Below are 12,204 nucleotides of genomic sequence, written 5' to 3'. Positions count from 1 at the left end.
ACTGGGGCTGGCACCTGACTAGACCCAATCCTGCACCCACCTCCCTGCCATGTGCACTCCCAGGAAAGAGTACCGAGTACATGTACTCTCCCTTTTATATCATCATACACTGCCCTCTACTGGACAGTTCCTGAAATGACTCTGCCCTGAAAGGGAAATAACTACATAGGGTTTATCAAGGACGACCTTTGATCTCTCAACTAAAAGGGCTGCCTGTGTAAAAGGACAGTCAAATTCTTATGTTCCCTACATATATTTATATCTGGAAGTTCATAAAGATGCACCATTTCTGCACAAGCCCAGCTGAACGAGCTTATGATAAAAAGATGTGTATATTTTCCCCTTTAATTTTATTTGGAGTAACCCCACAGCTTGGGAAACACTATGCTATAGAGCAGTGATCCCCAGCCAGTACCTCACGAGCAACATGTTGCTCTCCAAGCCCTTGGATGTTGCTCTCAGTATCCTCAAACAGGTACTTATTTTTGAATTCTAGGCTTGGAAACAAGTTTTATTTACATAAAAACTAAGTATAGTGCCAAGTAGAGTCTCCTGTAGGCTACCAGTCCACATAGGAGCTACCAAACAACCAATCACAGCCCTTATTTGGCGCCCAAAGGACATTTTTATGCTTGTGTTGCTCCTCAACTCTTTTTACATTTGAATGTGGCTCATGGGTAAAATATTGGGGGACCCCTGCTATAGAGTCTCCTGTCTGGTTTTGGTTTAAAGGAGTCAAAGTGGTAAAGCAGTGGCGACCCGGGGTACCCACCGTGCTCTCTATCCACATGAGGCTTTGCAGCTGCATATTTTCAAAGTGTTTTTTATTAAAATATACAAAAGAATATCTGACAGGAAACATACTGAAATGAAATTAAGTTTTATATAATTTTATTTATGAATTCACTGTCTTTTTTTCTATTTCCTACAGGGAGATGCATGCCGACGGCAGAAGAAAGAGGTATTGCTCTTCATTATTTCTCACCATAAGCATATACAATATATATATATACCCTCGCACTCTCATACAATATTCATCCATGTACAAGTACAAATCAGGCACCATTATTACCTTTCTTTAATATAATGAATAAAGTACCCCCTCTTGTAAAATATAAGGATATTATAAGTTACCAAGGAGTTTCATGACCATATAAAAACACGAGGCCGAAGGCCTACTTTATTTATTATAATACACAAATTTCAGTGAGTCATGTGACAGAAATGACATCAGAACTCACCGTTTATAACTGATGACATCAGAACTCACCGTTTATAAGGATATAATTTACAGGATATTCATGGCTTTTGTGTATTATACACTAATAACTGAGCGGCCTCTCCTCATCCAGCAATTGCTCTATTTCAGAGGGTCTTCATTTCTTCTCCTCTTTATAATAGGGATACACCAAATCCACGACCCACTTCGCGAAAGATTCGGCCAAATACCGAACAGAATCCGAATGGGAAGGGGGAAACATTTTTTACTTCCTTGTTTTGTGACAAAAAGTCACGAGATTTCCCTCCCGTCACTAATTTGCATTTGCAAAGTTCGGTTCAGCCAAAAAGAAGGAGTCGGCCGATTCCAGCTGAAAAAGGCCGAATCCTGCCCGAATCCCAAACCGAATCCTGGACTTGGTTCATACCTACTTTATAATTTCTTTTCTTCTTTACTGGTTGCAAGGGGCACAATTCACTAATGTGCTCTACCCCTGCTGACGCTAACATTTATTATTGGTGAGCTAATAACCCTGCAAGTTATCATTGCTGACAATTTCCCGCGATTCATTTATTGATTTACTAATAAAACCAGGAACTTTCTTTACAGTTAGTTATAGTATCTGTTATACAGGGAGCCCTTATCCAGGAAGATGAGCAATTCTATGTTGGTTATTTTTTTGCAGTAATAATATTAATTATAATAATGTAATGCATGTAAGAAGGTGCTTACAAATGTACATTTGTAATGAACAATTATATCTTAAAGGATACATAAACCCTCAAAACAAACAAATTGCTCAGAGTGCTCCTTTAAAGGAAAACTATACCCCTCAAACAATGCCGGTCTCTATAAAAAGATATTACATAGTTTTCCTTTAAACATTTTTGCAATTGACAGTGATTTATTTCTTTATCGTTTTCAGGATATTAGCCGTTTTTTATATATTCAATACAACAGTGCCACCTGCTGGTGAATATGGCTGCAGTCGGCTGAAAATTAATTTCCTGCCAAAATAAAAAATGTCTTGTTATGTTATAGGGCTGTGGAATTTGTTAGCGCTTTATAAATACGTGTCGATAATATAATGATGTTGCCCTGCTCACGAGTTTCTTTTCTAAGGAAATTAATTTTCAGTCGGCCAAAATGTCCAGCAGGTGGCGCTGTTGCACTGAGATCTTGAAAACTAGAAAAAATGGTTAATGTCAATTGCAGAAGTGCTTTGAAAACTATTTTACATTCATTTTTTTGAGGGCTTGTATTCCCTTAAAGAAAATCTATAACCTGGGACCAAGGTTTTTTTTCCAACATTTTTCTGCTGCGACTTCGTGTTTCCTTTGTTTTACATTTTGTCTTTAGCTGCGACGATGTCCCCAAATGTATTCCAAACACTAATTGCCGAAATCTATAGGGAACTAGTTCTGCACTAATTACCTCTAGCTTGTTCCTAAGCCTTACACTTTCTTTATTCGTGTGCATAGTGTATTTTTAGTCATTATGTCTGATTCGCTGTTATAATAGCATTGTTCTGATTATTCTAAATACGTATTAATTATATATATAAGATCACATCTGTGCCACATTGAATTCCTTGTTATTTTCCAGTCCAAAGCAGAATCCCAGATCCCTTATCCAGTCGCTTTTAGCACAGCTCTACTCTGTGCATTGTTAACAAGCTCCATTTTTAGAAATCTACTTGTCCTTTACAGAATTCTTAGCTGCTAGCAAAAATCTAATAAATGTTTCCATGGAGACCCTCCTGAGTTTATATCTTGGTATCCGAAGGCTTGTATCTAGTGGAAAAATCAAGTATTGTGTGTCGGAGAAGGGTATTGTCAAGTTTTAACATTCTGTTCTGCTTCTGGAGGTGACAGTTAGGAGTATGAGCCTACAATAGAGGTTATATAGATTTGCCAGCACCCTGCACCCCTCTAGCACTCGTACACGGGTCCCACTGCCCCCCTTGATTGAAGCAAATGCAGCTCGGGCTTCAGTTCTTCTCATTCATCTTATCTCGTATTGAGCTTCCCTGCTCATTTCACTCAATTTCTTTTCTGTTCGTCAAATTCGATTCCCATTGACTCGGCCGCTACAAGGGTTCTCGTCTGTCCGCTGCCATTTATATCCTATCCTTCATGGCTGCCATCATCCCTCTAAGCATTAATACCATTATATAAAAATCAGTAGTAACTACACACCGGGGAGTCAGCCATGATTAGTAGATCGGAGCTCCGCTGTATAAACTAATTGCTCCACTTACAGTCAAATAGGTTACAAGACTCAACGACAATCATGTCAAACAATTCTCCTTGATTTCATTTAATATGTAACTATGCTGTAGACCCAGGAGGGGCTGTGCCTATAGATTTATTTATGTTTTAGTCTATTATGCCACGCTGTTCACCACTGCACAATTTAAAGGGGAAGTTCTCCTTTAAATAAACTTGCAGTGTACCAAAGATGGAGCTAATATAAGAAATTTTGCAGTTGGCTTTTTTTTCTTGTTTTTCTTCCAGGATGGGTTGCTAAGGCTAGTGTTATTAAATGGGTCTTTAAAGGGGATCTACCAGCGTGTTAAAGGAAAACCAAACGCTAAAAATAAAAATGGCTAAAAATGCCATATTTTATATACTGAACTTGTTGCACCAGCCTAAAGTTTCAGCTTGTCAATAGCAGCAATGATCCAGGACTTCAAACTTGTCACAGGGGGTCACCATCTTGGAAAGTGTCTGTGACACTCACATGCTCAGTGGGCTCTGAGCAGCTTGTTACAGGGGCAATTATCCCCTGTGCCTTACCTGTTATTAAATCTTGATGTACCACCAACCTTTTGTGTGGGGGAAAACCTTCAGTGAAAACACATGATGCAAAGAGTTGTAGTCAAACATGTTTTCTTTATTGTCATGGCCTTCAGTAGAACAGCAGCACATTCACAGGGCTCAATCTCCCAGCCTTTTGCAGAAAATTGCCTGTACTTACTATTACACCACTAGGCCTCACACTACCTAGACCCAGTACCTCTTTCAGGAGATGATTCTACTGCTGCAGTGCACTCTGATCATCATGCTTCCCATGATGCATCTCTAAAAATCTCCACCCACTAGGGACTTTCCCTCACAACTGTTATCCTCCAAGCTCCCCCTAGTAGCCAACCTAAATATATTTATTAACAGTTACTTAAACATTTATATTTACACCATTAGCATTTTACCCTATTACAAGCTGTTGAGAAGCTAAGCTTAGGGGTCGTCACTAATTATCCAGCAGAAAATGAGGTTGGTTTGTAATATAAGCTGATGCTACAGGGCTGATTATTAATTAACTGTGCTGCCATGTAGTAATCATCTGTATTAATTACTAATCAACCTTATATTGTGACTAGGGATGCACCGAATCCAGGATTCGGTTTGTGATTTTGCGGTTTTTCAGCAGGATTCGGATTCACCCGAATCCTTCTGCCCGGCCAAACCGAATCCTAATTTGCATATGCAAATTAGGGGCGGGAGGGAAATTGCATGACTTTTTGTCACAAAACAAAGAAGTAAAAAATGTTTCCCCTTCCCCCCTAATTTGCATATGCAAATTAGGGTTTGGATTCAGTTCGGTATTCGGCCGAATCTTTCACGAAGGATAGAGTGGATTCGGTGCATCCCTAATTGTGACATTTCTATTCTATGTGTACTGTATATTGTGAGTGGGTCCCTAAGCTCAGTAAGTGACAGCAAGAAGATGGGGAGCTACTGGGGCATCTTTGGAGACACAGATCTTTACTGCTAAAGGGCTGTGGTTGCCTTGGGCTGATACAGAAGCACAAAACATAATGTACAACATTTCTAGCTACTTCTTTAGTTAGGCTTTAGCTCTCCTTTAAAAGGGGATCTATCATGTACTGGTTGCATGTTAATATTTTACTGCATCTATTTTTATACCTAAATACATTTAGTCCATTGAAAAGAAATACTGGTACATCTGTGTATGGTTGTTTTATGCACATTATTTATTAATATGGGTGCCTCCATGACAATGTATTTCACAATATGGGGATGGCTTTCAGCTCAGAGATGCTCAGAATCACAAGTATCTGAACATTGAGGCTGGCTCTGACTCACTGCAACTTGCCTTCAGCAGACAATTGACACATAACGCTGTAAAGCTTGTCTTACAGGTGTAGTTTTAAACTGCCAATTTGTTGCCTTCAGATCAAGTTGGCAGCTTACCTGCCATGTATTGGCCCTTCCTGATAGATATCTGTCTGAAAAGCAACCAGATATCATTAAACAAGGGTGGCATTTGCACGTTGATGCAGTCCTCTCCCAATGGGCCTGTATAAGTGCCCAATATGATACAATCGTTGGTCCAGGGGCCAATTTCAATGGGCTCAGAATGCCAAGTGATGGTGCCAAGTAAACGGTGGTATATTTATTTAATTGCAATTATTAGCGACATTGCAGTTGGTCTGAGTAGGAATGCAAGTCTATTCTCTTGATAGCATAAGGTACATCCTGTACCATGGTGAGACATTCTGTGTGCACAGAATATCTCATCAACGCTAGAGCAGTGATCCCCAACCAGTGGCTCATAAACAACATGTTGTTCCCCAACCACTTGGATGTTGCTCTCAGTGGTCTCAAAGCAGGTGCTTGTTTTTGAATTCCTGGCTTGGAGGAAAGTTTTGGTTGTATAAAACACAGGTGTACTGACAAACAGAGTCTCCTGTAGGCTGCCAGTCCACATAGGGGCCACCAAATAGCCAATCACAGCCCATAACTGGCACCCCAGGAACTTTTTGCATTATTGTGTTGCTCTCCAACTTTTTATTTATATTTCAATGTGGCTCATGGGTAAAAAGGTTCCCTGCTCTAGATGAATGGGAAAGGGCTTGCTTGTTCAAATGTAATGCTGCTAAGAGCAAAATAATGCAGCTGGGCTTTAGAGTCTTTTGGCAAGCGTCATATTTGTGTCAAATCACTGACTATAAAGGGTAGAGGGATTTAGAGTGTATCTGAAATGATTTAAGGGTAAGTGAGCAATGTAAGCAAATGTTAGGAAAAGCTGTAAGGTAGATAAACGGTTGAATAGGCAAGAGGTTGGTAGAAGGATGACATTTTGGGATGCCCATTGGAAAGTTATTGACATGCAGAAAATTCAGCAAAAAGGTAAGGCTGCTAAAATGTCACATGTAATAGGTAATAATGCCAGGGATGATAATAAGTGCAACCTTTGCACCAGGTCAAGTAAGACATAGCAAGCGAGCAAACTGCATCTGTTCCTATAGAATTTTTTTATCTTGTTGATATGCTTTATCATAGGTGTAATGGTTTTATGTCATAGTTTTTCACGGATACCCAGTTGATTACATGTAAAGATCAAGTAAATTATAACAGATCACGTTTATTGTTCAATGTGGACCTATACACTGGCTCAGGACCATATATATTGTCGATTACAGAGGCTGATTAATGAACCTGGGTTTAAATCTTCAGCTTTTCCCCACCCTTATCATTTGACAATTTTGCAATGCAGTTATTTTAAAATCAGTTTCATTTTCATGATCTGTTTTCAGGAACATGCGTGGACAACATACTGGGCTATTGCAATGACTTGCCCTACTCCAAAACAATGTTTCCAAATGCTCTAGATCAGCAGTCAAGAGGCGAAATAGAATACAGCGCTGAGTACATTCTACTAAGTGTCATCGACAACTTGCTGCAAGGGGAGTGCAATCCCGACCTGCGCATTGTGGGTTGCGCTGTCCTTGCTCCGCGTTGTGAGAAGAACAAGATGGTGAAGCCATGCCGAAGGGTGTGCGAAATGCTGAAAAAGAACTGCCTCCCTGCTTTCGACGCAATTGACATGGCGTGGCCATACTTTCTGGACTGTGATCGTTTCTTTGTGGGAGAGGAAGAGGGGTGCCATGACCCACTGGAAAAATTGAGAGGTATTTAAGTGTGTATAGGTAAATACAATAATTTCCACTTTAAATATTAGGTGGTGGTATCACAACTGCACTGGATGCCAGCTGGGGTCAGTATTAGGGATGTCGCGGACTGTTCTGCGGCGAACTTGTTCGCGCGAACATCGGCTGTTCGCGTCCGCCGCAAGTTCGCGAACGTCGCGCGACGTTCGCCAATAGGCGTTCGCGTCAAAATCGTTCGACCATTCGGTCGCTAAAATCGAACGATTTTCGTTCGATTCGAACGAAAATCGTTCGATCGAACGATTAAAATCCTTCGATCGTTCGAATCGAACGATTTTCGGATGTTCGAAGTTCGCGAACTGTTCGAAGTTCGCAAACTGAACACATTATCGGCGGTTCGCTACATCCCTAGTCAGTATGCCCAAAAATGTGATTAGACCTGGACAAGAAGTAGCACAGGAAGAACTGAATACAAATGGTGCATTGTTGATTTTTCTGTGATTATAGTTCCATATTAATGGGTTTGCCCATCCCTGTCTCCAGTTATATGGAAGAGGACCACTATACTTCCAAATGTCTTTAGATGTGAACAGAGTCGACTGGGATACTCTGGGCCCACCGGGTACCCAACTCAAGGGCCCACCACCGTAGCTCCCCACTCCCATTCTTCCCCCAGCCAAAGTGGGTCCAGCGTCTCTACTTACAGTGCGGTTAAAATAAAAATGGCTGTGCGTTCCACAGTGGGGATGTACGCTAAGAGAACGGTGGAGGTTGGGGGTGGCTGCCTTGTAAGCAGGTGGCCCAGTGGGCAACACCGACCCTGGAAGTTAAAAGGAACTCTAGTGTTGGTATAGTTTTGACTTTCATTCTGCCCTGGCTCAGAGACAACCCTGTTATGGCCAGTTCCATTTGTCGCCCAGTTTCACTGATTATGCCTCTAATGATGTCCACCTAGACCATCAAGCTACACACTATTCTGGCTTCTTATTAGAAGATTATAGGTCTCATTTATAATAGGTCTCATTAATAAACACCGGGGACATTTACACCTGGACAGCAACCCATAGCAACCAAAAAAAGTTTTGCTTTTATTGATTAACCTGTAGGTGGCTGAAAAAAGCTGATTGGTTGCTATGGGTAACTGCCCAGGTGCAAATTTTCCCTGTGTTTATAAATGAGCCCCAATAAGAAGGCTGTGGGAGACCAGCCAATGTGAGGGATAATGGCAACTCAGTCAAGACTTACTTTAAACTGAGCCATTAATTGAATGAGTGGGAAATTATTATACTACAGGTATAGGATCGGTTATCCCAAAACCCATTATCCAGAAAGCTCCAAATTACAGGAAGGCGATCTCCCATAGACTCCATTATAATCAAATAATTCAAATTTTTTAAATAAAATGATTTTATTTTTCTCTGCAATAATAAAACAGTACCTTGTACTTGATCCAAACTAAGATACAGTATAATTCATTTTTTATCGGAAGCAAAACCAGCCTATTGGTTTTATTTAATGTTCCAATTGTGTTTTAGTAGACTTAAGGTATGGAAATCCAAATTACAGAAAGATCCCTTATACAGAATGCTCCATGTCTGGATAACAGGTCCCATACTTGTATCAATATTTGAAATGATCAAATATAAAGGTAAAATAAAAAAAAAATGAAGAGGTCCTTGAAAATGATATTACTTAAAATAGGGTGGTATTTAAACCCAGTACAGAACAAGATGGTCTCCTACTTTGGGGGGTTTCTACTTACCAACAAATACAAGAGGTTCTCTGCACTCAACCCATTATCAATATATTTAAGACAGAGACATTTTGTGCATACTGCTACTGAAAAATGCCTTACCCTTTAAACAACACAGGGATTGTTTGTCCATATATTGCAATATATTTAAGCTGGCCAACTGCGTCAAAGTCATCTATTTACCACCTGGTCCTGCTCAGCAATTTTCCCTCTAATACAAGTTATGAGGCCAAAAAAAATGTGGTGTTCCAAAGAAGTTTTGTCTGAAAAAGCCAACCACCTAGACATTTCTTCTGCATAGTGATGGGCGAATTTGTGCGCGAAATTCGCGAAATGGCGAAAAAATTGCGAAACGACGCCGGCGCCCATTTTTGACGCAAGCGAATTTTTGCCGCAAATTTATTTGCTGGCGGCGAATCGCGCAAATTTGCGCCTGGCGAATAAATTCGCCCATCACTACTTCTGCATACTAGCAGGGAACTTTGCTGCCCAGATATAACAGAGCGTTTTTTATTCCATTCTCTTGTGCCGAGTGATATTCCAGAAGCTGAATAGTACAGAGCTCAGTATCTGGCAGATTATGGTGAATACAAACGATATCTAATATGTAAACGTTTCCTTCTGTTTGTGTCTGTTTCTAACAAACATAAGGAATCTATTTCAGCGTTAGGGAAGTCCTTTTAGCCCTCAGCCTTAGAACACCTGGAAGATAAGAACAGGGTATATAAGATAATAGCTCCAGTAAGAGGCAATGGCCTAAACACGTACTGAGACAATTACTCAGAAATCTTTCCTGCAGCTTGTTATAACCTGTCAGGCTTTAGCCAGAGGCCCATGTGCTGAAAATACTGCAGAGCTTTGCCAGTATCACCGGTCCGATTGTTACCTGCTCATCTGATAAATGCCCAGTATACCAAGGGAACCCTTATTATGTCCATGCTATTCAGAAGAGATCCTAATGCATTATTTATTATTATTATTATTATTATTATTATATTTCAAATCATATGAAGTGAACTATACAATGAAAGAAAATACAATTGTAAGCAGCTTTCCAACATACATTTCTTACACTTTTTCAAAAGTTATATGTTAATGGAATCACAATGGGAAACCATTGCAACATTGTATCTGTAGTCATACCATAGTAACATAGTAAGTTAGGTAGAAAAAGACACAAGTCCATCAAGTTAAACCTTTTAAGTCTTTATATATAACCTGCCTAACTGCCAGGCGATCCAGAGGAAGGCAAAATAAAACCATTTGATGCCTCTTCAATTTGCCCCAGAGGTGGATAAAATTCCTTCCTGACTCCAAGATGCAATAGGACCAGTCCCTGGATCAACTTGTACTGTGAGCTATCTCCCATAACCCTGTATTCCCTCACTTGCTAAACACCATCCAACCCCTTCTTATACCTATCTAATGTATCAGCCTGTACCACTGATTCAGGGAGACAATTCCACATCTTCACAGCTCTCACTGTAACAAACCATTTACGAATATTTAGGCGGAACCTCTTTTCTTCTAATCGGAATGGGTGACCTCGTGTCAGCTGGAAAGACCTACTGGTAAATAAAGCATTAGAGAGATTATTATATGATCCCCTTATATATTTATATATAACTCCAGTTCCCACAGTGCCTTGCCTTTTCTCTAATTAACAGGAGAATACCAGAAGTGTTGCAAGGCACTGTGGGAATTTTGGTTGAAGGCAGGCCCGGACTGGCAATCTGTGAGTTCTGGCGAATGCCAGAGGGGCTGCTGTAAGTTGCCATAGACAGTCACTATTTATTGGGCTGGTAGGGGGCTGCTTGGGCCTCTGTGTACTTGGAATGCCAGGACCTATTGTGAATCCCATTCCGGACCTGGCTGGAGGAATGTTGATTGCTCATCCATTCTGGAAAACGAAAAAGGCAATAGCATAGGACAGGCTGCTGGCCAGTCCAATAAATCATCTCAAGTCTCAAACAAAGGACAGGTTTTAGGACTAGAAGATGAGTGCATTTGCCCTGGTTTTCCAGCTTCAGAGGGAGGAAACTGTAGATAAAATTACAAAGGGCAAATTGTTTTTGTCTGGTGTTGTTAAATATTTTATTACTGAGGTGTAATATGTAAACCTCCAATTGTTGTTGATCTGCTTCTACTATATGTATTTTAGTTAGCACAGCACCGCTACATAATTAGCCAACATAACTGAAGCCTTACACCACAGTCCTACAACATGCTCATAAACATCCGGTTTATTGATCAAATACCTTTTCCTTTTGTCAGTCAACATAGATATAACCCCAGAGGACCTCCTTCCTGAAAACCCCAGCACTTTTATTCAGTTCATTCACCATAGCTACTCGGAGATGGTCCGCGTTCTGAAGAAGACAGCAGCCAAGTGCTCTCAGATCTCAAAGACCTACAGCATTGGGCGCAGTTATGAAGGGAAGGATCTTCTTGTGATTGAGTTTTCAGCAAACCCTGGTCAACATGAAGTGCGTGAGTGACAACTTTCTTCTGTATTATGCTGTAGGATTTTATAGAGGAGTCAGTACTGAAACCAGATTGTTATATCTCTGGCAAACACAAAAGTTCTTGATAGAACTCTGGAGCAGCTTAATAATTATTGCTCTACCTTAAATTCACTTGCAGGAAGATCTAGTTTAGTCCACTTGTGGGACTGAGGATCTGCTAGAGTGCTGCTTGCAGTAATTTGTAAAGACTTTTGGAAGCTCCCATTCATGGATTCAATTTGGGATTCTTCATGGGATGTTGATCTTGGCATTTTTGGTCAACTTCTTCGGATACTAAAACGCAATTTTAATTTCTATTATATCATATATAGGGTTGTTTGCTCTATGATCTGCCCCCACGTACCCACACCATACAAATTGCTTCTATTGTTCCTTTTAGAAGTGGGTCAATTTAACTATCTACACTTTCAGAAAGACACCTGTGTAGATGATTCTATTAGATTGTTGATTTTCAAATTTTGGGCAGACCCTCTAGGGGGGTTTGGTGCAGTGATTGGGGGGGTGCTAGCCTAAAGGTAAGTTAGCATGATTTTTGGAGAGAAGGCCAAATAGCTCTACTAGCTACTCTTAAAGGACAAATAAATCTCGATTCACTCGGGTGCCAATAACTTAGACAGCAGACTATTAAATTCTATATTGTTGCTTCTAGTAGGTACTAGAATTGAACAAAAAGACTTGGAACTGCAAAATTCAATTTAATGTGACCTCACACCATTTTTAGTTAGTATCATTAACATAGAGATATAAGGGCTCTAAAATGACCTTGCACTTGCATCCAAATACGCACTAC

General features: G+C 40.3%; 1 protein-coding gene across 2 annotated transcripts in view; it reads left to right on the top strand.

Annotated features, from left to right (window-relative positions):
- cpz.L (carboxypeptidase Z L homeolog) overlaps positions 1–12,204 on the top strand; it is a 54,253-nt gene that overhangs the window by 9,739 nt on the left and 32,310 nt on the right. Inside the window, exons 2-4 of one of the 2 annotated variants that reach the window (XM_041587739.1) lie at positions 932–961; positions 6,783–7,157; positions 11,164–11,379. In XM_041587739.1, the coding sequence (XP_041443673.1) occupies positions 932–961; positions 6,783–7,157; positions 11,164–11,379 (621 nt within the window). The remainder of the gene's footprint in view (positions 1–931; positions 962–6,782; positions 7,158–11,163; positions 11,380–12,204) is intronic. The other variant, XM_041587742.1, reaches the window with a different exon arrangement.

The sequence above is a fragment of the Xenopus laevis genome, chromosome 1L (genome assembly GCF_017654675.1).
Source record: "Xenopus laevis strain J_2021 chromosome 1L, Xenopus_laevis_v10.1, whole genome shotgun sequence".
Taxonomy (NCBI): domain Eukaryota; kingdom Metazoa; phylum Chordata; class Amphibia; order Anura; family Pipidae; genus Xenopus; species Xenopus laevis.
Note: the sequence above shows the minus strand (reverse complement) of the source record. Positions and strands in the feature narration are given on the sequence as shown.